At 54.7% G+C, this 25,765-nt stretch overlaps 1 protein-coding gene across 2 annotated transcripts; it reads right to left on the reverse strand.

Moving 5' to 3' along the window:
- Nucleotides 1–25,722, reverse strand: trap1 (TNF receptor-associated protein 1). 2 transcript variants are annotated; one of them, XM_052021172.1, is made up of 18 exons: nt 25,607–25,722; nt 24,585–24,746; nt 23,116–23,198; nt 22,831–22,971; nt 21,510–21,581; nt 20,196–20,356; nt 19,017–19,126; nt 18,319–18,392; nt 17,854–18,009; nt 17,436–17,556; nt 14,168–14,237; nt 13,573–13,720; nt 12,501–12,686; nt 11,551–11,689; nt 10,882–10,964; nt 8,689–8,834; nt 7,656–7,728; nt 1–404 (listed from the first exon to the last, which is right to left on the reverse strand). In XM_052021172.1, exons 1-18 carry the CDS (start codon nt 25,674–25,676, stop codon nt 303–305), a joined length of 2,097 nt encoding a protein of 698 aa, XP_051877132.1. In that variant the 5' UTR covers nt 25,677–25,722; the 3' UTR covers nt 1–302. The 2 variants fall into 2 exon arrangements, with proteins under 2 accessions (XP_051877132.1, XP_051877131.1); XM_052021171.1 differs by having other exon boundaries at nt 10,882–10,967.
- Between the last annotated feature and the right edge of the window lie 43 nt (nt 25,723–25,765).

Raw genomic sequence — 25,765 nt, forward strand, 5'->3', positions numbered from 1 at the left:
TACACAAACCAGCCAACACGTTTTATTTTTAAACAGTGCCTCCCCACAGAACATCTCATCTTGTACCATCTCTCCGCTTCTTTCTGGGAACACAAGCACCAAACGGTTACAGCACATTCAGCCCGTCGAAGCTCTGTACTAGAACAACGAGACCCCATCCGGCTCTACAAAACCCTGCAGATTCTCTTTCAGATCTTTCTCCAGCTCTGGTTCCTTTACCAATAACCTTTATTCCAAGTCCCTGACGGCTCTGTCTCTCTCCCCAGTGCGTCACTGCGCTCTCTCCCCTCCCCTCCCCACCCCTAGCTGTGTTCCAGGCTTTTGCTCAGCAGCTCGTTGAGCCGCCCGATCATCGGGCGGGGATCATCGTTCAGTCCAGCGGCAATCATGGCGTTGTCGTAAATCTGAAAGGGATCAGAATCAGGTTTATTACCACTGACTTGTATGGCATGAGATGTGTCGTTCTGCGGCAGCTGTACAGTGCAAAGACATAAGAATTACTATAAATTACAGAATGAATAACGAGGCGGTGTTCATGGGTTCGTGGACCGTTCAGAGATCTGATGGCGGAGGGGAAGAAGCTGTTCCTGAATCGCTGACTGTGGGTCTTGTACCTCCTCCCTGCCACCTCGTGATGTAGCCTGTGTGTGGAAAACTTGCCATTTACATCCCCTTTCCCCTCGCACCTTAAACCTATGCCCTCCAGTTTTAGACTCCCCTACCTTGGGGAAAAGACTGTGATTATCTACCCTAGCTCTGCCCCTCTTAATTTTATAAATCTCCAGGGGAAACGGTCCCATCTGTCCAACCTCTCCTTGTAACTCAAGGTGTCCAATCCCAGCCACATCCTTGTGAATTCTTCTGCACCCTCTGTAGCTTAAACTCCAGCAGTGTGTGTGCCAGTGAGGCCAGCAACCAGTACTCAGGAGGTGGAGGGACACCGCGATGTCTGAGAGATGTGGGTACGGACCACGAGTGCCCGTTCCTTCCACCCCACACACCTGGAATACGAACACCCCCAGTCCCTAAAGCACAAAATCACCCATGGAAAGTGGAAACAGAAAGACCCAGCCATCGTGGTGGTGATCTTGTCAGATTACTGCCCATCTGATTCAAGTGGAACCAATTTGTCAAGATCTGTCAACCTGCTTAGTACAAGGAGAGGCTGGGCAGACTTGGGTTGTTTTCCCTGAAGCACCAGAGGCTGAGGGGGGACCTGATAGAGGTTTATAAAATGACGAGAGGTGTCGACAGTCAGTCTTCTTCCCAGGGTGGAAATGTCAAATACTGGAGGGCAAGGTTTAAGGGGAAGGGGGAAAGGTTAAAGATGAGGTGAGGCAAGCTTTTGTTTTTACACAGAGAGTTGTGGGTGCCTGGAACAAGCTGCCAGGGGAGGTGGTGGAAGCCAATTTGACAGCAATGATTAAGCAGCATCAAGACAGGCAGATGAACGGGCAGGGAATAGGGCAGAGAGACCATATAGATGACCCAACGCACAGGATCAACCAACATCTGGAGGGACAGGGTCTGAATCAGAACTGTGCACGTGGGAAGTCGTGTCTGACAAATCTCTTGGAGTTCTTCAAGGAGGTAACCAAGAGGGTAGATGAGGGCAGGGCGGTGGATGTTGTCTATATGGACTTTAACAAGGCCTTTGACAAGGTCCCTCCTGGCAGGCTAGTCTGGAAGGTTCGATCGCATGGGATTCAGGGGGAGATGGTGGATTGGATTCATGATTGGCCCAGTTGTAGGAAGCAGAGGGTGATGGTCAAGGGTTGTTTCTCGGACTGGAGGCTTGTGTCAGTGGTGTGCCACAGGGGTCATCGCTGGGACCTTTGTTGTTTGTAATTTACATAAACAATTTGGGTGTGAATGTACAAGGCACGGTTAGTAAGTTTGTGGATGATGCTAAAATAGGTGGTGGTGTAGACAGTGTAGAAAGTTATGAAAAATTACAGGGGGATCTTGATCAGCTGGGTCTGTGGGCTGAGGACTGGCAAATGGCTTCAATCCAGATAAATGGGAGGGATTGCATTTTGGGAGATCAAACCAGGGTAGGACTTGTACAGTGAATGGCAGGGCCCTGGGAAGCGTTGTGTAACAGAGTGACCTAGGAGTGCAAGTACATAGTTTGTAGAAAGCAACGTCACAGGTAGACAGGGTGGTGAAGGTGTTTGGCATGCTGGCCTCCATCAGTCAGGGCACTGAGTGTAGGAGTTGGGAAGTTATGTTGCAGTTGCAGAAGACATCGGTGAAGCCGCACTGGGGAGTATTGTGGACAGTTCTGGTCGCCCTGTTATAGGAAGGATGTTATTACAACTAGAAAGAGTGCAAAGACATAGCAGGTTGTCGCCTGGACTTGGGGGCCTGAGTTACAGGGAGAAGTTGTGTAGACTAGGACTTTATTCCCTGGAATGTAGGAGATTGAGGGGAGACCTGACAGAGGTGTATAAGATCATGAGGGGCATAGACAGGGTGAAAGCACACAGTCTTTTCCCCAGGGAGGGGGTGCTAAAAACAAGAGGGCATCGGTTTAAGGTCAGAGGCGAGAGATTTAAAAGGGACATCAGGGGCAGCTTCTTCACACAAAGGGTGGTGTGTATTTGGAATGAGCTGCCAGAAATAGTGGTTGAGGTGGGCACATTAGCAACGTTTAACAGCCGTCTAGATAAGTCCATGGATAGGAGAGGTTTAGAGGGCTCTGGGCCAAATGCGGGCAGATGGGACCAGCTCACTGGGCGACACAGTCGGCATGGACGAGTTGGGCCGAATGGCCTGTTTCCGTGCCGTGTGACCGACTCTATGTACCGGCCGGTGAGATCAGTTCGGACTGGCACAGACATGGTGGCCAAAGGGCCTGTTCCTGTGCTGAGCTGCTCCATGTTCGATCTGGAACGTTCCACCCAGACTGGTATGAAAACCAATGCCATAAGTATCTTTGGAGCTGGCTGATTGCTCAAGAATGAGGGATTTTTGGAAGGAAGTGGGCTGTGAGGTGTAGGGTCTGCCAGTAGGAGCACGATGGCCTCAGTCTCGCTGCACTTCTCACCCAGGACATCAGACAGGCTGCGAATCCCTGACACGGCTGGGCCAGTTATCGAGGGAACACAGCACAGGGGCCTGCCCATTACCCCTCCCAGCACTGCCTCTCCTCCGGGCTTTGACCACACCCGCTGGCCTCACCGGTCCATATGCACAACTGCAGCCTGGTGCATCTGACATCTGAACCTGAATCAGCCATTTCCTGGGCTCCTGCAGTCGCTGCAGTGCCGACCACCGCCAGCAGGGGCAGTGCCGAGCCACTTCAGACAGCTCACTGCCGCCATCCTGTGGCGGAGGGCAGCACTGCAGCAGCCTCCGCAGCACCAAATCCAAGCAAGTCCACGCCCCCAGCACACCCAATCCCACCGCTTTCTGCAAACCAAAGGTGCCAGGGCAGTCCCCGAGCTGCTGCTCAAAGTAACAGACTCATCCTGGAAGCAAACTAAAGAAAAGGCACTAGTGTAATATGATGTTATTAAACTGGAAAGATTTATAAGGATGCTGCCAGGTCTTGTGGGATTGCTCTGCCCAGGACCGCAAGAAGCTGCAGAGAGTTGTGGACACAGCCCAGCACATCACGGACACCAGCCTCCCCTCCTTGGACTCTGTCTTTACCTCTTGCTGCCTTGGTGAAGCAGCCAGCATAATCAAAGACCCCACCCACCCGGGACATTCTCTCTTCTCTCCTCTTCCATCGGGTAGAAGATACAGGAGCCTGAGGGCACGTACCACCAGACTTAAGGACAGCTTCTACCCCATTGTGATAAGACTATTGAACGGTTCCCTTATACAATAAGATGGACTCTGACCTCACGATCTACCTTGTTGTGACCTTGCACCTTATTGCACTGCACTTTCTCTGTAGCTGTGACACTTTACTCTGTACTGTTATTGTTTTTACCTGTACTACATCGATGCACTCTGTACTAACTCAATGTAACTGCACTGTGTAATGAATTGACCTGTACGATCGGTATGCAAGACAAGTTTTTCACTGTACCTCGGTACAAGTGAAATAAACCAATACCAACTGAGTTATAGAGAGAGGTTGGACAGGCAAGGACTTTATTCCTTGGAGAGAAGGAGGCTGAGAGGTGATCTTATAGAGGTGGATAAAATCATGAGGGGCATAGATAGGGTAAACGCACTCAGTCTTTTTCCTGGGGTTCGGGTAACAGGAACTAGAGGGCACAGGTTTAAGGTGAGAGGGGAAAGAGTTAAGAGGAACTTGAGGGGCAACTTTTTTTTAATGCAAAAGGTGGTGGGTGTGTGGAATGAGCTGCCAGAGGAAGTGGTTGAGGCAGGTACGATAACAACTTTTAAAATCCAGTTGGACAGGTACACGGATTGGAAAGGTTTGAAGGTCATGGGCCAAACACTGGCAAATGGGACTAGATTGGATGGGGCATCCTGGTCAGCATGGACCAGTTGGGCCGAAGAGCCTGTTTCCTTGCTGTATAATTCTATGACTCTAAGAGCCAGATGAAGGGTCTCGACCCAAAACATCGACTGTCCATTTCCCTCCACAGATGCTGCCCGACCCGCTAAGCGTGTGTTGCAATAAGAGCTGCACTGCTGGCAGGTTGGGGCTGCACATCTCACCCAGGGCTGGGTCTCCAGCATGAGGAGCTGTGACACTGCAAAGTTTGGGATGGAGCCCCCAGCCAGCTCACCAATCCACACTGCTTCTGCAGTCCGACCCCCCCACTCCATCTCAGAGCCCCCACGCTGTGGGTTCAGTATCTACTGGGGCATTGTAGCTGATAAAGCAGCCCATGTCTGTCTGCATACAGACCAGGGCAACATCCAGCGGTTCAAGGCAGCTGCTCACCAGCACCTTCTCCAGGAAAATAAATGCAACGCCCAGATTGGAGAAGGGCCGCTCTAGATACTTGAGGTCATAACGCAGGCTGGCACGTCAGTGTCAAGCAACGCCCGGTGACGGGAGGTTCCTCCAGGACACAGTGGAGCACAGGAACAGGCCCTTCCGCCCACCATGTCTGTGCCGACCACAATGACATCCTAAACTGATCCCGTCTGAACTGGAGGTCCATATCCCTCCACTCCCGGCCTCTTCATGTGTCTGTCCAAATGCCTCTTAAATGTTGCTGTTGTATCTGCCTTCACCCCCTCCCCTGGCAGCCCGTTCCAGGCACCCACCACTCTGTGTAAAAAAAACTTGCCCCGCACATCCCCTTTGAACTTTCCCCCTTCACCTCAAACCTATGCCCTCTAGAATGTGACATTCCCACCCTGAGAAACGGGCTCCACCTAACCCATCGACACCAGTTATAAACCTCCATCAGCTCTCCCCTCAGCCTCTGACGCTCCAGAGAAAACAACCCAAGTGTGTCCAACCTCTCCTTATAACTCAAACCCTCTGATCCAGGCAGCACCCTGGTGAACCTCTTCTGCACCCCCTCCGCAGTCTCCACACCCTTCCTGTGACGGGGCGACCAGAACTGCACACAGTGCTCCACGTGCGGCCTAACCAAAGTTTTATTTAGCTGCAACGTGACTTCCTGACTCTTGTACTCAATGTCCCGACCGATGAAGGCAAGCACGCCGTACGCCTTCCTCACCTCCCCCCGCCCCCCATCCACTTGTGTTGCCACTTCCAGGGAGCTGTGGACTTGCTGTAACACCAGTGCTCCTGAGGGCCCTGCCATCCACTTTATAATGTCCTCTTGCATTTTTAGTCACAGAGCAATACAGCACAGATACAGGCCCTTCGGCCCAACCAGTCCATGCTGACCACAGTGCCCACCCAGCTGGTCCCAATTTCCTGCGTTCGGTCCATGTCCCTCCAAGACCTGCCCCTCCGTGTACCTATCCAAGTGCTTCTTACATGATACTGTTGTACCTGCCTCACCCACTTCCTCTGGCAGCTCGTTCCATATCCTCACCACCCTCTGCGTGAAAAAGTTGCCCCTCAGGTCCCTTTTAAATCTTTCCCCTCTCACCCTAAACCTAGTTCTGGACTGCCCTACCCTGGGGAAAAGACTGTTACTGTCCACCTTATCTATGCCTCTCATAATTTTAAACATTTCTATGAGGTCGCCCCTCATTCCCCTACATTCCAGGGAATAAAGACCCAGCCTGGCCGACCTCTCCCTGTAACTCAGGCCCTCTGATCCCGGCAACATCCTCGTAAATCTTTTCTGCGCTCTTTCCAGTTTAACCATGTCTGTACCCAGTGCTCCAAGTGCAGCCTCACCAACGACTTATACAACTGCAACATATTGTCCCAACTCCTGCACTCAGTGACCTGACTGATGAAGGCCAGCGTGTTAAATGACTTTTTCACCACCCTGTCTACCTGTGACGCCACGTTCAACAAACAATGCACTTGTACGCCTAGGTCCCTGTGTCCCATTACGCTCCCTAGTGCCCGACCATTCACAGTACAAGTCCTACACTGGTTTGACCTCTCAAAATGCAACACCTCACACTTGTCTGGATTAAACTCCATCTGCCATTTGGAATCTTGCTCTCTCAGGAACACAAAGAAAACAACAGGAGCCGGAGTCAGTCCTGCCCCACCATTCATTATGATCGCAGCTGACCTGCGCTGGCTCCTTCTGTGCCAGTTCTACAAAGCCCTGAATTCTCTGATCAATGAAGTAGCTATCGATCCCGATCCCCTGACTCACAGCAGCGACTCCAGTCCACAGCAGCTCCCTGCCACATTCCCGAGGGGAAGGGACAACCATTCCTTTGGGCCATCCTCCATACCTCTGCCACGTTCCGTCCAAGCCTCTTAAGACTTTAGATGCTAAGCGCCCAAGGTCATAATCAAACCCAGGTCGCTGGTGCCGTGAGGCAGCAGCTCTGCCCCACCGCGCCGTCCCCGTGTCAAGTCTGGGCATGGTCTCCTCCGTCCCACACTTAGAAAATTAAGGGCGGACACTGAGAGCCAACATCTCGGGCTGCGTCCACCCCCACGGGTGGATGAAGAACCCACGTCCTTTCTCTGGCTTTGCTGCCCCTCATCATCTGTTGCCCCCTCGGCCTCTCCATCACTGCCCCGCCACACACCTGCTGCCCCCTTCACCACACACACAGTCCCATCTCCACTGACTCTCCCTCTCCCTTCCAACCTGCCGATGTCTCGATGGGGGCCCGATGGTGCTTCAAGAATCCTCAAGCTCCCTCCGATTGGTCAGGAGGACATCTGTCACTCAGGCTCTGCCACTCCTGACTGGACCGTTCATTTCTCCGGACCCGTCAACACCCGATGGACAAACGCTGGGGTCCCACGGGCCGCCATGGTGGGTCAATGGGGCACAGCACACACCGTACACTCCTGCTGCTGTGTTACCCTCGGCTCGAGGTCAGCTTTGGACACCATAAATAAATGCAGCAGGAAGCTCAGGTTCCACTCGGGACGAGACCGGTTCCAGTCCTGGGTCACGGAGATCAGCTCTCCAGCAGTGACTGTGGGGTAGCAGGACCCTCAGTGAACATACAGCTCTGCACACCCACAGCCCCCACACCTGCCGCTGGACCCCTGAAGCTCGCTGCCCCGCGGGTCAGACCCTACCCCGGCAATCTCAGCTCTCTGGGCCGAGACATCCACAGCACCGCCCTGGCACAGGTAACGGACGCCTCACCTGGTCGAGCAGCAGGCGAGCCAGCTCCGGGTTCCTGTCCCGTAGTTCATTCAGCTTCTTAATCAGGATGTGGCTGAAAGAGAGAAGTCGGCAGCCCAATAAATGCCCACGGATCACCAAGCAACCGTGGCCCGTGTGACTGTAGAAGGGGAGGGGCTTTTCTCTGTCAATCAGAAACCGCCGGTCTCTGAAACACTGCAGCCCCCGGCTGGGCTCTCTGTCCTGTGAGCAGATCCGATCTGTGCTGAGCTGGGAAAAGTTCTCCTGGTGGTCACACAGCCAGCGGGGCTCAGCAGCTCCCAACATGGGAGACATTGACGTGGACCGGGACCCCCAGCCGCTGCCCCGGGGCCCCTCCCTCAGCATCCGGCAGGCACCTTCCCACCTGCCACTCGCTGGGATGGGACACACCCGGCAGTGTGAGACACACCCGGCAGTGTGAGACACGCCCGGCAGTGAGCACAGACACAGTGATTCACAGGCCACGCGGTGATTGTTCACGGTACCACTGCCTGCTGACTGACAACACCGGGGAGCACCGGGTGTAACTGGGTCACACCCTCCACTGCTCAACAGGCAAATGGAACCACAACCAGGAGGGAGGGAGGGAAGGGGGGAGTGAGGGGCGGAAGGGGGGAGAGGAGGGGGAAGGGCGAGTGGGTCTCTATTGCGAGCACCCTCTGACCGTGCTTTGACAGTACACAGACAGGCGCGCACACACAGACAGACACACACACACACACACACAGGCGCACAGACACACAGACACAGGTGCACAGGCGCACAGATACAGGCGTGCGCATACACACAAACACAGGCGCACGCGCCCACACATACACACACACAGACACAGGTGCACAGGCGCACAGATACAGGCGTGCGCATACACACAAACACAGGCGCACGCGCCCACACATACACACACACAGGCACAGGCGCGCGCGTGCGCGCGCGCACACACACACACACACACACACACACACACACACACACAGAGCGCAGGAGTCGCGCTGACCGGTGGCCACGGCCTCACCTGCTGTTGATCTCCAGCGTGGGCTGCAGGATCTGTGCTCGTTCCTCGCTGGACTTGGCGAGCTGCTGCGTGCGCAGAAAGTGACGAGCTGCCCCCATCTCCAGCACGGTGACCATGGCCGGGTGTGTGTCCAGGCGCGGCGTCAGCTGCAGAGACCGGGCGGGGGGAAACAGAGAATGGGTTGGTGGAGCCTCGATCGGGCAGGGGGCCGGCAACTGTGGTGCTGCCCCCACCCCCACCCCCCAAAAACACCCCCCTCCCCCCAACACACGGAAACACCCCCCTCCCCCACCAAAACACACAGTGTTAGAAACAGTGCTGCCCCCCCCCCCGTATCTAACACCCGGTCCCAGCTATTTCCCTCATTAGAAACGCCCGACATCATTTGAAACGGTTAAAGAACAAATAAAACTGCAGACAGTGAGATCCGAAACACGGCAGGAACGCTGGAAATACTCAGCTGGTCAAGCAGCGTCTGTGGAGAGGGAAACTAGTCAGGGTTTCTGAGCAGGGGTCCCTGACCCAAGACGTTTACTGGTTTCTTTCTCCACAGATGCTGCCTGACTGGCTGAGTTCTACCAACATTTCCCGTTTTTAAACGGTTAAGCTTTAGCACGGATACACGTGCCTGAGCAACAGAGCAGTGGGAACTGCCGCAGTGTGTGAGTGACGTGATGTGTCGACCACTACACTGAGGTGATTCGAGAACGGGCCACCCTCTCCTGCTGAGGAAGGTGGGTTTTGCAATCAGAAGCCTGTGGGCACCACAGGAACCGGGGCTAGGACTCGTGCTGATCGTTATAGAACAAGGTGAATGTGAATACAGGGAGTGTGATTACATTTGTAAACGTCATGAAGTTTGGTGATGTTACTCATGGTGAGAAGAGCATTCCTTGCTTATGGACAACAGTGATGTGCTGAGAAATGGCAGCCGGCATTTAATCCTGAAAAATGTGAGGTGATTGACTTCGAATAAGACAAGGATATACACAGTGAGGGTCAGACTGTCAGAAACACTGACAAACTGAGGGAGCAAGTCCAAGAATCCCTCAAGGGCAGCAGCACAGGTGGGAAAGAAGGCACGAGGAAAGCTGCCGTCATTATGTGGGGCTCAGAGTAAGAGCAGGGGAGTTCGGGTCTGGGGCACTGCGTGCAGTCCTGGTCACTCACTGCAGGATGGACGAGACTGCCTTGGAGAGGGTGCCGGGGAGATTCACCAGGAGGGAGCCGGGGATGGAGCGTTTCCGTGTGAGGGGAAGATAAAACACTGCAGATACCGGAAATCTGATATAGAAACAGAAAATGCTGGAAAGACTCAGAGGATCAGGCAGCATCTGTGGAAGGAGAAGCAGAGCTCATGCTTTTATTTGAGCTACGTGGGAATAGCGAATGGTGCGAGTTTGATTTATTCGGAGTGGAGAAGTCTAGGGCGGGTGGGGGGGGGGGGATCCAACAGAGGTACAAAGAGGGCAATAAACAGAGTGTGCAGTCAGAGACCTCTCCCTTTCGCAGAGGGCTCTGTGACCAGAGGTCATTGGTAGAAAATACGGGGAGGGGATTCAGCGGGGATCCGAGGAAGAACCTTTTCACCAGAGGGGGGTTGGCATCAGGATTGCACTGCCTGGGGGACTGGCTGGGTCTTTGTTCCTTGGAACGTAGGAGAATGACGGTCAACCTTAGAGAAGTGTTTAAAATTATGAGAGGCATAGATAATGTGGACGGTAACAGACTTTTGCCCAGGGTAGAGGAGTCCACAAAACCAGGGGGCATAGGTTTAGGGTGAGAGGGGAAAGATTTAAAAGGGACCTGAGGGGCAACTTTTTCACGCAGAGGGTGGTGAGTGTGTGGAACGAGCTGCCAGAGGAAGTGGGTGAGGCAGGTACAACAGTATCATTTAAGAAGCACTTGGATAGGGACATGGAGGGGCGGGGCTTGGAGGGATATGGGCCGAACGCAGGAGATTGGGATGAGCTGGGTGGGCACCATGGTCGGCATGGACTGGTTGGGCCGAAGGGCCTGTGTCCGTGCTGTATTGCTCTGTGACTATTTCAGAAGTACTTAGATGAGACCAAAGGCAATGACATTGAAGGCTGTGAGCAGGATGGGTAGGGATAGATGTTTGATGCCAGCATGGACGTGCTGTGCCACAGGGCCAGTCCCACCGCTTTCAATGACCACTCAACAACTTGTTACCTTGATGTTTGCCACCCGCTCTCCAAGACCATTCTTCATCCAGGCCACAAGACCCTCAGCCTCGGCATCGGACAGACGCTCGGCTGCTGAAAGGAGAAGCGATTCTCAGTCAGATCCACCAGCAGGGATGGCGTTACCGGCCGACAACAGTCGCCCACTGTGCCTTGGGCAAGGGACAACCTTCTCCAGACCAGTGTGGCACTATGTACACACCCACACAACGTGACACTCACAGGCACACAGCTGTGAACATGTAAAGTCAGTAACACACACTGAGGAGAGTGACAGACAGCTGAAGAACGCAGTGTACAGTAGGAGCAGGATCAGGGTCAGCCACTTGACCCTTAGGGTCCGTCCCACCATACAATGAGATCACAGCTTTAACTGCACTGAATCCATGTCCTGTATCATTCTGAACGTCTCAGTGAGGTCACCTTTCTTTCTTCTAAACTACAGAAATTACAGGAAGATCTGCTCAGTGCCCTCATCGGACAGACCAGCCCCTGGAACTGGGCTGTCAGTCTTCACTGTACTCCCTCTGCAGCAAGAATCCTGCAGGTTCACGAGTGGGACTCACACGCTGGCCCAGGACAGTCATCAGCAGCCAGACCTCCAGACAAGCACCAGGGGCCAGTGTGTGCCGCTCCGAGCCCTCATCAGGCACCGTACCTGGCTTGCTGCCCTCGTACTGCTCCTCCTTGTAGTGATCCACCACGATGTCGGTCTCCACGGAGATCAGCTTCTTCTTGTCAAACTCCCGCAGGTGCAGCAGAGTCAGCTCATCAAACTGGTCGTAGCAGAACAGGACCTGGCACAGGTAGAGCAGAGCAAGGATCGGGTTAAACCCGCTGCACGCCACGCAGTGTCCTGGGGCGACCCACTCAGGGTAAAGCAGGTCGACTCTTCCGTCTGGGTCATGGACGACTGCAGCCAAGGAGCTGAGCCACACAGACCACAGTGTGTCTCGGTGAACGGGCTGGGGTGGTGTCAGGCAACAGCAGAGGCCACATCTCTGACCACGGTGCAGAGAGCTTGCTTGCTGCACGGCTGGTGGAGGGTACGGGTCAAGGAGGGAGAGTGAGTGGGGGCCTGAGGAGTCATAGAGACAGAAACAGGCCCTTTGGCCCATCCAGTCCATGCCGACCTGATCTTCTGCCGAGTTCCATCTACCTGCACCTGGACCACATCCCTCCAAACCCCTCCATCCACGTACCTATCCAAACTTCTCTTAAATGTTACCATTGAACCCACATCCATCACTTCCGCTGGCAGCTCGTCCCACACTCGCACCACCCTCTGAGTGAAGTAGTTCCCCTCAGATTAACCTTGTATATTTCACCTTTCACCCTAAACCCATGACCTCTAGTTCTAGTCTCACCTAACCTGAGGGGGAAAAGCCTGCATGCATTCACCTATCCATACCCCTCACAATTTTGTATATCTCCAGGACGTGCAGCAAGGGTCCATCACTCTGGTTGGGCCAATTACCGACACGCCCCGTACACAGAATCCCGAAGTTGACTCATTTAATAAACCGGCAGCAGTCAGGGAAGGTGTGGGTGCAGTGGGCAGGAACGAGAACCGGTCCCAGCTCTGCTCCCTCCCTCCCTCCTCCTCACCTCCATTTCCTTCTTCTTCATGGCCTCGAAGTACGGCGAGTGCTGGGCCAGCTGACGGGTGGGGGCACAGAGGTAATAAATATTCCGGCTGCCCGCTTTCATCCGGCTGCCGTACTCGGCCAGACTGGTCACCTGACCAGCCGGCAGCGCCGACGATTCGAACCGCAGCAGCTTTCCGATATCCTCCTGAAACGAACCAGGCGCCAGTTAGAAGCAGTGGCCCCACCTCGAGCAGGAACGAGAGTCAGTCAACAGCCTCTGGCTAAACTGGCAAGGCTGCAGGACACACGAGTGGGACAGCTGGACGGAGATTCCAGCTTCAGCCCCCGGGCTTTGCCCAGTTCACAGATCTGAGCTCAACCCACCCAGCTCCTCCAGCAGTTGGTCTTATGCTCCAGACTCCTGCATCCTTTACTTAAATCTTTCCCCCATCAGCTTCAACCTGTGCCCTCCAGCTTTAGGCTCCCCTACCCTGGGGAAATGACTGTGACCATCCACTTTATCTGTGCCCCTCATGATTTTATAAACCTCCATAAGGTCACCCCTCAGCCTCCTTCACTCCAGGAAAAACAGTCCCAGCCCATCCAGTAACATCCCCATGAATGGTCCCTGGGAGGACCCAATGATATATGAGCTGGCATTCTCAGGTGCCAGGGCACAGATCAGATCCAACAGCCCCTGGAGGTCACGGAGACCCCTGGAGCACAGAAAGAAGTCACCCTGCCACTGTAAGCAGGTCAGCTCTTCGCTGTAGCTGTTGACACTCTCTCCCCACAGCCAGTGGCTTCTGCTTCAAACATTTAGTTAAATTTTCTCTAAAGAATGTCTTGGTCACTGCTTCAACCATCCCCTTCAAACATAACATTCCCCTACCTCCCTCACCAACCAGAGGGAAGAACTTCTCCCCACTCCGCCATCCAAACCCTTCATGATACAGAAACCCTCTGGAATCACCAGAGCCACCTCTGCTCCACTGGAAACAGTCCCAGTGTCAGAAAGAGTTCACACCCTTGTCCCGTACAAAATTAACCCAAGAACGTCAGTTACTCCTTCGCTGGAATCAAACGGAGACCTTCACGTCCTGCTCAGCTGTTGTCACAATCCCCTCGCGGATGAACAACCCGTAATCCTCGTAGAACTTGAGGAACTTCTCCGGCTCCTTCTTGCCTTGGTCCAGGAAGAATTTGATGACTCGTTGCTGCAGAACATCCCTGAGCTTCCTGCCGAGGGAAACACAGCTGGTGAGACACATGGAGCCAGGGAGTACAGGACCTGAGCCCAGGAGATCCACCGAAGGCACCCACTGCAGGGCCAGTGGCCAGTGTCCTGGGCAGGGAGGGGCAATGGGATGGCTGATCCCAGTGGGGGGTAGTGACAGGGGGCTGTGGACAACAGCTGAGGTCCTGGGCTCTGTTGGCAGGACTGGGTGATCTGGGAGCAGTCCCCTCACCTGGATCCCTGCACCTTCACCCAGACCCTCGGCCCCTTACCCACGGATCTCCGTCACCCCACCCCACCAGCTCGGCTCCCACGCCAGGACCCTGGAACAGGATGACCTGTGGCACTTCACAACCTCACAAAGTAACGGCTGCCACCTGGAGTGAACAACTGCAGGAATCTCGCCGAGGGGTCGGGCACCTCCACCTGCCCAGCTCTGACCCACGTACCTGATGAGCGAGCTCTCCTGAAGCAGCTCTCTGCTGAGGTTCAGAGGGATGTCCTCACTGTCAACAACACCTGCACCAAAGATTTCTTTATTAGTCACATGTACAGTGAAATGCAGCTTTTGCCTAGAGTGTTCTGGGGGCAGCCCGCAAGTGTCACCACGCTTCCGGCACCAACATAGCACGCCCACAACTTCCTAACCCGTACGTCTTTGGAATGTGGGAGGAAACCGGAGCACCCGGAGGAAACCCACGCAGACACGGGGGGAACGTACAAACTCCTTACAGACAGCAGCCGGAATTGAACCTGGGTCGCTGGCGCTGTAATAGCGTTACACTAACTGCTACACTGCCGTGCCTGCCCACTCCACAAGAGGAAGTTGTGTGAGAAACACCGATACTACAGTTGAGGAATAAATAACACTGAGCAAAGGGAGAGGTCAGTACCTGCAGTCGGTGTTGGTTTGGGACTCGGTAACTCCTGTCAGGGGCCAGGATTATTAAAGTAATACAGGAGAAGGTGAAGCTGAGGGGAGGGAACTCGTGAGCAGCCTTCTGACCTGCTTAGGGCTCTGGGTGCTTTGGGGGTGGTTGGAAGATTCCAGTTCTGGGGCAGGGCAACTTCCAGAACCTTTCCATGAGACATAAACCTGTCTGGAACCCATGCTCCGTCACACTTGTGTTACAACAGCCAGCGGCACTCAGTCTCCAAGGCTGAGGAGGGACCAAGGTGGGAGAGTAGGCCATGAAGGGAACAGGAGGCGGCTACAGGGGGATATCGATAGGTTGAGTGAGTGGGCAACCATCCAGTAAATGGAGAATAATGTGGAAAACTGTCAAAAGCATGTTATGTAAATGGTGAGAGAGAGCAGAGCTCTGAGATCAGAGGGATCTGGGGGGTCGAGTGCTTGGTTCACACGAGGTAGAGCGAGTGATTACAAAAGCCCACAGAATGTTACTGCTTATTACTGGGGGCTCTGAATACAAACGTCAGAGGGTACACGTGTTATATAGGGCATCACCTCACCTGGGCGTGATATTAACCCTATTTTACAAAAGGTTCTTAATCCATTAGAAGCAATTCAGAGGTTTATTGGATTAGTATGTGGAACGGGTGGATGTTTTATAAGGGAAGTTTGGACAGATTAGGATTGTATGACCAGTGTTTGGAAGAGTGTTGTAGTCAGAGCCATACAGCATGGAAACAGGCCCTCTGGCCCAACTGGTTCATGCCGACTATGTTGCCCAGCGAGTTGGTCCCATCTGCCCACGTTTGGCCCAGAGCCCTCTAAACCTCTCCTATCCATGGACTTATCTCGATGGCTTTTAAATGTTGCTGATGTGCCCACCTCAACCCCTATTTCTGGCAGCTCATTCCAAATACGCACCACCCTTTGTGTGAAGAAGCTGCCCCTGATGTGCCTTTTAAACCCCTCGCCTCTGATCTTAAACCTCTGCCCTCTTGCTTTTAGCACCCCCTCCCTGGGGAAAAGACTGTGTGCTTTCACCCTGTCTATGCCCCTCATGATCTTATACACCTCTATCAGGTCACCTCTCAGTCTCCTATGTCTCAGGGAATAAAGTCCTAGTCTACACCACCTCTGCTTGTAACTCAGGCCCCCAAGTCCAGGCAACATCCTGGTAAATCTTTTCAGCACTTTGTAGCTTAATAACATCTTTCCTATAACAGGGCGACCAGAACTGTCCACAGCACTCCACGTGTAGCCTCACCCATGTCTTATATATCTGCAACATAACTTCCCAACTCCCGTACTCAGTGCCCTGACTGATGAAGGCCAGTGTGCCAAACACCTTCTTCACTGCTCTGTCTACCTGTGACGCTGCTTTCTGCAAACTATGTACTTGCAGTCCTAGGTCACTCTGTTCCACAACACTCCCCAGGGCCCCGCCATTCACTGTACAAGCCCTACCCTGGTTTGATCTTCCAAAATGCAATCCCTCCCATTTATCTGGATTGAAAGCCATTTGCCGATCCTCAGCCCACAGACCCAGCTGATCACGATCTCACTGTAATTTTTCATAACCTTCTACACTGTCTACACCACCTACTTTAGTATCATCCGCAAACCGTGCCTTGTGCAGTCACATCCAAATTGTTTATATAAATTAAAAACAACAAAGGTCCCAGCGCTGACCCCTGTGGCACACCACTGACACAAGCCTCCAGTCTGAGAAACAACCCTCAACCATCACCCTCTGCTTCCTGCCACTGGGCCAATCCACCATCTCCCCCTGGATCCCATGCGATCGAACCTTCCAGACCAGCCTGCCGTGAGGGACCTTGACAAAGGCCTTGCTAAAGTCCACACAGACACATCCACTGAGAGGGGTCTTGATTGAAACACACAAGATCCTGAGGAGGTCTCCCCTCATGGGAGAACCTGCGACTGGGGTCACTGTTTAAAAACAACAGGTCGCCTGTTTGAGACAGGTGAGGTGACAGTTCTTCACTTAGCGAGGTGTGACCCCTCACTGGACAGTGGATGCAGGGTTGCTGAAGATTTTTAAGGCAGAATAAACAGGATTCTGGATAAACACTTGTACCGAGGTACAGTGACAAACTTGTCTTGCATACCATTCACTCCATTACACAGTGCACTGAGGTAGTACAAGGTAAAACAATACGGAATGCAGAATAAAGTGTCACAGTTACAGAGAAAGTGCAGTGCAGGCAGACAATAAGGTGCAAGGTCATAACGAGGCAGATTGTGAGGTCAAGAGTCCATCTTGTCGTACTAGGGAACCGTTCAATAGTCTTATAACAGCGGGGTAGAAGCTGTCCCTGAGCCTGGTGGTTCGTGCTTTCAGGCTTTTGTATCTTATGCATGCTGGGAGGGGGGAGAAGAGAGAATGTCCGGGGTGGGTGGGGTCTTTGATTATGTTGGCTGCTTTACCGAGGCAGCGGGAAGTGTAGACAGAATCCACGGAGGGGAGGCTGGTGTCCGTGATGTGCTGGGCTGTGTCCACAACTCTCTGCAGTTTCTTGCGGTCCTGGGCAGAGCAGTTGCTGTACCAAGCCGTGATATACCCAGATAGGATGCTTTCTATGGTGCATCGGTAAAAGTTGGTGAGTGTCAAGGGGGACGTGCCAAATTTCTTTAGCCTCCTGAGGAACTAGAGGCTCTGGTGAGCTTTCTTTTCTCAGTAGGGATGGAGAGGAAGAGGCACTGGGATCGGAACTGCCCACATAGTTCCTGTTTGGCAGCATTGGTTGCAGACTGACCGACCGCGGCACCAGCTTGAGACTCACCGCGGAGGAAGCGGAGCCACTTGGGTAGGATGTCACTGGCTTTCGTTTGGATCAGCACCTTCCGGCTGTACAGTGCCACGCTGGAGCCCAGCTCCCTGCTCACGTCGAACATGCTCGGCTTCTGAACAGGGACAGAAAACCTCCATGAAAGTTCCCTGCTTCACACCTGGTCCCCTGAGCCTCCATTCACCCCCTGCACAGCCTGACCCCTCCCTCCCTGCCCTGTGGGTGAATGCACCCCTCCCCACACCCCAATGACCTGAGCCCCTCTGCTTGAACCATGCAGTGCAGATACAAGCTTGCTGTTCTACTGAAACTGAACAAGGACACGTTTCCCCGCCCACGACCGCTCAACGCAGCAGCAGAGCAAAGGCAATCACTGCCCAGTCACCCGCTGGTCGGGCCCCAGACAACCCACCATGTCTGGCACATAGAAGATGCTGCGGATGTTGAGGGGGGCGTCCGTCCGGTAATGCAGCACGTAACGTGGTTTGTCGTAAGCCTTTGCAACGTAGCGGTAGAATTCATCATGTTGCCACTCGCTGATCTCCTTCGGGTCCATCATCCAGAGAGCCTGAAGCACAGAGACACCGTGTAAAACTAATCAGTCCTCGGTCAGCCTGATGCGATGCAGCGAGCTCCACAATAACACCCCCAGCTCACCCAATGCACCTTCCTGTTGGGATTGCTCAGGCACTTGCTCAGCCCCAAACCTCACCGGCACCAACTCGTCAGCTTCTCCCACCCAGCCATGGGGTAACTAACGCTTTCGGCAGAGCTGCCCACTGATCATTCCGCCTCGTACTCAGCCCAACAATAAACCCAGTGCAACGGCTACAGCTCACCCCGAAACAGCTCAGCAGAGACTGATCCTTCGACCCACCTGCAGAGTGTTCAGTCGGTGCCCGTTCAGGTAGATCGGAAAACTGACAAAGTTACTGTACTTGTTCACCACCTCTGAAAAATAAACCAGTAGTAGAGTTAACCTGGTCACCAGCTCGTTAAACCAGTCACCAGCTCTAACCCAGGGATAGTGCAGAGTTAAGCTGGTCACCAGCTCATTAAACCAGCTACCAGCTCTAACCCAGGGACAGTGCAGAGTTAAACCAGGATGTAGACCTGGCCCCCAGCTCCATACAGTGAAGTGTTAAACACAGCCGTGCCTCTAACTTGCAAAGAATTAACCCTGTTCACCAGCTGCTTCAGACCGTGCGCTGCTCCCAGTGAGACAGGTCACTCTGCTCAGGCCCAGACTCACACTCACGATGCAGTTCCACCCCCCCCACACATCTGCCCAGCTCTTTGGATAAACCAGTTGTCCAGATGTTGGGCAGTGCTGTGATCACACCCAGGGACCTGAGCCACATTTAGCCTTGTAGCCCCTGGGCTGAATGTTTGAATCCAGCGGACAGTTTCGGCTGGGTCACCCCTGAACCTTCCTGGGACGGACGGGTTGTGTTTGCTGGTTCCGAGCATGGACCAGCAGGAGGGACAAGTGGGGGTCAGGAATAGTTCACAGGTACCCGTCAGCGCGACTCGCATACGTCACTTTGACCATTAGGGTACCTGTTCACCTCTCACCTTTAACCCGATCTTCGGTTGCAAACTCCTTGCAACCCTCCTTCAGGTGGATTACGATCTTGGTTCCTGGCTTCACTCCCGAGGCTTGGGCCACTTCAAACATCCCGGAGCTGGGGGCAGAGAGGCCAAGGGGTCAGTCGTGTGGCTTCACTGCCCCCTCTCCTCCCCAAACATCCCCAACACACCCAACCCCTCCCACACTCACCTCACCAAACCTCCTCTTTCAATAGACCCCCCCACCACCTCCGATACCAATCACCGGCCACTCTCCACATCCTCTACTACAGGCAGCAGACTGGCATAGCGGGTAGTGCTGCTGCCTCACAGCTCCAGAGACCTGGGTTCGATCCCGACTTCTGCTGCTGTCTGTGTGGAGTTAGCACGTTCTCCCTGTGGCCACGTGGGTTCCCCCGGGTGCTCCAGTTTCCTCCCACATCCCAAAGGCGTGCGGGTAATTTGATCGGTAAAGGGGTGCAGGGTCACGGGGACAAAGGCAGGAAGATGGGGTTGAAAAAAAAACAGCCATGATTGAATGGCGGAGCAGACCTGATGGGCTCAATGGCTCCTATACGGTGGTGTAGTGGTTAGCGTAACGCTTTATAGTGCCAGCGACCGGGTTCAATTCCCGCCGCTGTCTGTAAGGAGTTTGTACGTTCTCCCCATGTCTGTGTGGGTTTCCTCCGGATGCTCCGGTTTCCTCCCACATTCCAAGGACGTACGGGTTAGGAAGTTGTGGGCATGCTACATTGGCGCCGGAAGCGTGGCGACACTTGTGGGCTGCCCCCAGAACACTCGACGCAAAAGATGCATTTCACTGTGAGTTTCAATGTACATGTGACTAATGAAGAAATCTTATCTTATATCTTATGGGAAGGTGGGTTAATTGGCTGCTGTAAATTGTCCCCCAGTGTGTGGGTAAGGGGGGGGGGGAGAGAGGTGGGGGGGGGGGGTGGAAGGAAAATGGGATCAGCATTGGATGTGTAGGTGGGTGGTTGATGGTGGGTACAGACTCGATGGGCTGAAAGGCCTGTGTCAGTGCTGCATCTCTCGGTCGGGGCTGCCACTCCCACTCAGCACGATCTACGGTGGTTCACGGTGTCCCACCGCTACCATGCCCGGCGATGGGCACGAGCCACGGACTTGCTGCCCACCAGAGCTACACCAGGACAGATTCCTCACCCATCCGAGGCCCACCGATACGCAGGGCTGCCGCGCTCTGCTGCCTGTGTGTACACCTCCACTCTGTCTGCCACCATGAACACCGAGTAGAATCCAACCCCGAACTGCCCGATGATCCCAGAACCACTCTCCGCCTGGTTCTGCAGTGCCTCCAGGAAGACCTGCGCTCAACCCGGACACAAAGGACCTTTAGTGAAGTGACAGGAGACTGAGCAAACTCACTCACAGCTCTTGCCACGCGGACCGGCACAGCCGCTGGGATCCTCCCGTCCGGAGCACCAGAGGAGCCCGCTCGGCCCCTCGCCCTCCACCCCACACCTCCACAGAGTTCTCCCTCCAGTAGTCACTCCATCCCCCTTGGGAAGAAGCTGGAGAATCTACCTCCAGTGTTCAGAGGGTCCCCGATCTGAACAATGGGGCTGCTCACCCCGCCAGGATGGTCCCTCCATTCCCGGGGTCAGGACACTCTCCCTGAGCCCACCCTGCACTCAACAAGGTCACAGCTGAATTTCCTCCCACCACCCCCCCGATCCCCACACCCTGGCTGACTGAGCACCCACAACCCTGTGCAGTGAGGTCCTGAGTGAAGACGTCCCAAGTGGCCAACTCCTCGTCCCGAGACCATCGCTGGGGGAGTGGTGCTCGGAATCCACTCTGACAAGCTCTCTAAGAACGTTGTGTTTTATTCTCCGGACACAGGACCACTCAAATCAATCCGTTCTCACTGGGCGGTCCGATCAGCACAGATCGCCCCCACCCCCGGGGGTTTGGCATCACCCACCAGGCGTTCGAATGCTGGCACCTCTTGGGGAGATGCTTCGAGCAGGAGGACTTGCTCCACAGCCTTCAACGTCCCCGCCCTGGGATGGAGGGAGTGAGGGGCGTTCCTCACTCACTGTCCCGAGGAAGGTCGGACAGGTGACACCATGGGAGGGGGGGGGCAGTCGCAACGAGTGACATCAGTAAAAGGAAATGCAGACCACTCAGCAGGGCAGGCAGTGGCTGCGTGGAGAGAAACAGGTAACGTGTCACATTCTGACAAAGGGTCACGGATGTGAACTTCCACTCCTCCTCTCTCCGCAGATGCTGCCCGACCTGCTGAGTGTTTCTGGCAGTTTCTGCTTCATTTTAAAGAGACCCTCCCCCCAGGACTGAATTGTAAATATTGGCCTTCTGGGCTATTGGACCAGATGGGGTTGGTGGTGTCTGTGGGACAACAGGCCACCCTTTGAGAACAGACAGAGGGAGAGGACGATGGGGATACATGTGGCTTGTATGAGATAAAGAAAAGTTAACACCCTCCAGTTCCCCTACCTTCGATCCGGAGTGTGCGATAGTTCCCAGATTCTGAATGAGCTCTTCCCTGGTCATGCCGATGCCCGTGTCCTGTGAGGGTGGGTGACATGTTAACAGCAACGTTCAGACCGGGTGTCAGCAGAGGGCCCACCGAGGGAGGGCAAATTCACCAGGGGAAACCACTGCTCTCAACCGCCGGATACTCCGTAATCACGTTGTTCACGTCGAAGGGAGAGGCCTGGCCATGGGGCGTGAGCAGGGGGTCGGTGCCCACCCATTGCAGAGCTGTACCACCGCTGCTGACTGTCCCCCACCACTGGCCACCAGGACTTACAGCCGCAGTGACTCGGTGCCAGGGTGAGCGGCTCCCAGCAAGGGTGGAGGGACGAGCTCTGCACCGACGACCTCCACAGCCAAGCCGACACCCCACCTCGCGGGGCAGGAGCACGGACAGGGGAGGGGGAGAGACCAACCCTGCGGTCAGCCCACCGCTTGTGAGCTCTCACTGACACCGACACCACCACCTGTGGACACCCAACAGCAACGAGGAGCTTCCCAAACGGAACTGTCCTCATTAAACCAGGCCTGGTATCCTTCTCCGTCCCCTCCAAGGTCAACACATCCCCTCAGACTGGGTGCCTTGGTGGGCGGCGCACAGGTAGGGCTGCTACCTCACAGCTCCGGAGACCCGGGTTCAATCCTGACCTCAGGCACTGTCTGCCTGCAGTTTGAACATTCTCTCTGTGACTGTGTGGGTTTTCCCCGGGTGCTCCGGTTCCCACATCCCAAAGACGTGCGGTTTGGTAGGTTAATTTGCCGCTGTAACTTGCCCCTTGTATGTAGGGGAGGGTATGATCTGGGGGAGTTGTATGTAGGGGAGGGTATGATATGATCTGGGGGAGTTGTATGTAGGGGAGGGTATGATATGATCTGGGGGAGTTGTATGTAGGGGAAGGTATGATCTGGGGGAGTTGTATGTAGGGGAAGGTATGATCTGGGGGAGTTGTATGTAGGAGAGGGTATGATATGATCTGGGGGAGTTGTATGTAGGGGAGGGTATGATCTGGGGGAGTTGTATGTAGGGGAGGGTATGATATGATCTGGGGGAGTTGTATGTAGGGGAGGGTATGATCTAGGGGAGTTGTATGTAGGGGAGGGTATGATCTAGGGGAGTTGTATGTAGGGGAGGGTATGATATGATCTGGGGGAGTCGACGGGAACGTGGGGAGAATAAAGAACAGGGTTAATATAGCACGGACTCGATGGGCCGAAGGGTCTGTGTCTGGGCTGTATCGCTCTACGAGGGCCTGACATAATACAATGCTGAGACTGTCCTCACCTGAATGGTTAGAGTTCCCTTCTCAGCATTACTCTGGAGGTGGATCTCCAGTGGTCTGTGCTCCTGTGCACTGCTCACCAGTCTGTGACGGAGCTTCTCGAGGGCATCGCTTCCGTTGGATATCAGCTCCCGAATGAACACCTGGGTTCGTCAACGGGATAAAGACTCGTTCAGGTTGAGGCAGTGACCTGATCAGCAACAACTGAATCGGCAGCAAGAAAACCAGCAAAGTTCCACCTGCTGCTCCTGTAATCGCAGAGAACAAGGGAGGCTCTCAGTTCTTACCTCCTTCTCGGAGTACAAGGAGCGTGCCACAATATCCAGGAGCTTTCTCGTCTCAGCCTGAAATTCATGGTTGGAAAAAGATCCTGTGAAAGGACAAGGAGGGAACCAGAAGTTCAAACAGATCGACATGAACAACTAGCAGAAGGACCGAGGAACTGGGACACTTCCCCTTCCACAGAGGAGGTCAAGGAGAGAATCGGTAACCGCCGAAAACTACAAGGGGGTCTTGTTAAAACAGGCAGAGGGGTGGCCAGTAACCAGGCACACAGATTGAAGATGATTAAAAAGAAAAGAGCTGGGGGAGGGGTCCAAAGGGAATCAGACAGACAGGAGAGTGAGCTGTGAGAAGAGTCTGCAGCGGAGATGTGAACAGAGAGAGTGGTGTCTGATGGACTGTAATGGAAGGGAAATGAAAGATCTTTTTTTAAAAGATCTTTAAGAATAAATCTTTTTTTAAAAATGGTAGGAAACCATCAGCGTCCAGAGAGACCGACACTCTGGCTGATGAAAGACAACGTTCACTTGCAGCTAAAGCAACTGGTTCAGGTGGATGGTAGGTTCACCGTCCCAAATGATTCAAGAGGAATGAAGTTTTGCTGAAGTTGTTCAGGGCTTTGAGGAGACCATATCTGCAGCACTGCCTTGTTTTAGTCTCTGTAACTAAAGGAGGATGGGGGAGGGGGGGTAGATGTAGAGTCGGGAAGTGAGATTAGCCAAAAAAAGGATCCTGCCCAGCAGTCACCAAGAGAGGTCGGACAAACTTGGGTTGTTTGCTCTGGAGCATCAAAGACCAATAGAAGTATGTAAACGTACGAGAGGCTGAGATGGGGTAGTCAGTGTCTTTCCCAGGGTAGAAACGACAAACACTAGAGGGCATAGGTTTAGTTGGGGGGGGGGAGCTTAAAGGAGATGTGCAGGGTAAGTTTGTTTTTACACACAGAGTGGTGGGTGTCTGGAACAGGCTGCCAGGGGTGGTGGAAGCAGATACAATAGTGGTGCTTAAGAGGCTGTTAGACAGACACATGAATGTGCAGGGAATGGAGGGATGTGACCACATGCAGGCAGAGGGGATTGGTTGGTCAGTGCAGACACAGTGGTCCAAAGGACCTGATCCTGTGCAGTACTGTTCTACGTTCCCAAAGGCAAGATGTCTCACTCCCTGATGTAAACAGGTTTTCCAATGTGCAATCAGCGGGCATGCGGACTGGGCAGAACAGAAACACGTGACACCCAAGTTCTCATTCAATGCTGGGGTGGGCACTGCTGCTGCCACCCTCTCTGTACAGCAGGTGTGGGGAGCTGGAAGCAGGTAAGTACCCAAGGGGGAACTGCACAGCTCTGGGGAGAGAGCAGGGGGAGTGTTTCCAGTGTGGTACAGGCTGAAAGGCCAGTCTGTGTCACACACGCTATTCAAACAACAGAAAACCTGGTGCAGTGTCGCCGTCGGGGTCGGAGTTTGCTCGACCCACCTTCCACATTCTCAGAGTCAGTGATGATGTTATGCAGCGTCTCCCCTTCCTGACTCCGCGCTGACTGCGTGCTGTACGGGTACCAGAGGGACCTGGTGTCGGGGACACATCTCTGGTGGTGCCTCAGGAAAGCTGCACCCTGGAACCGCAGAGTTGCCCTCCCTACAAGAACAACAGCAACAGAACGTCGGCAAAAGCTGGAGACGCAAACCATCGATGTTCAGCTGTTACCTCGGGAACTGCCCCAGATCCACCCTTTTACCTCCCGTAACCCCCAACGTTTCCCACCCACTGAGTTCCAGGAGCCCTCCAAACAGATGGAAGCACTGCCTGGTCCTGGGGCGGGATCTCGACCTGACACGGTCCGGTCCCTCCCCTACAGACGCTGTCCGACCGCACCACCCGAGGGATCCTGGTCCGCTGGGGAACAGCAAACGGAGTTTAATTGGGAAAAGTGCGAGGTGTGTTTTCGGGGGACAAACGAGGGCAGGACTCGCACGGTGAACGGCCGGGCCCCGGGGAGTGGGAGACTAGGGGGACCTCGGGGTCCAGGTGCACGGGGACCGTGGGCAGCACGGACCAGATGGGCCGAAGGGCCTGTTTCCCTGCTGAATGACTCTGTCACTGACTCTGTCACCGCTTCCCCCCGCCCCCTGGTCACTGACCCCCATCCGCCCCCTGACCCCCCCCCCCCCCGGTCACAACCCCATCCGCCCCCTGACCCCCCCAACCCCCCCTTCACTGACCCCCGTCCGCCCCCTGACCCCCCAACCCCCCGGTCACTGACCCCCGTCCACCCCCTGACCCCCCCAACCCCCGGTCACTGACCCCCGTCCACCCCCTGACCCCCCCAACCCCCCCTTCACTGACCCCCGTCCGCCCCCTGACCCCCCAACCCCCCCGGTCACTGATCCATCTCCACCCCCTGACCCCCCCCCCCCCGGTCACAACCCCGTCCACCCCCTGACCCCCCCAACCCCCGGTCGCTGACCCCCGTCCGCCCCCTGACCCCGGTCGCTGACCCGTCCCTCCGCCGTCCCTCAGCCGCCGGGCCGCCGCCAGGACGATGCGGGTCACCCTGGTCTGCGCCATGTTGTTGCGTCCGTGACGTCAGGGCCCGGCCGGGTCCTTTCGGGACGGCGGCCGCTTCCTCCCCCCCGGGGCTGCCCGCTCGGCGCCTG

The sequence above is a fragment of the Pristis pectinata genome, chromosome 8 (genome assembly GCF_009764475.1).
Source record: "Pristis pectinata isolate sPriPec2 chromosome 8, sPriPec2.1.pri, whole genome shotgun sequence".
In the NCBI taxonomy this organism is placed as follows: Eukaryota; Metazoa; Chordata; class Chondrichthyes; order Rhinopristiformes; family Pristidae; genus Pristis; species Pristis pectinata.

Coding starts and splice junctions, on each gene's coding strand:
- trap1 (XM_052021171.1), bottom strand. CDS start 25,676: ATGGCGCAGACCAGGGTGACCCGCATCGTCCTGGCGGCGGCCCGGCGG. Junction 19,127..20,195: donor TATCGGTGGGCCTCGGATGG/GTGAGGAATCTG, acceptor CTCTGCCCCCAG/CTCCGGGATGTTTGAAGTGG. Junction 12,687..13,572: donor CAGCTGAGCAGGACGTGAAG/GTCTCCGTTTGA, acceptor GGTTCGTTTCAG/GAGGATATCGGAAAGCTGCT.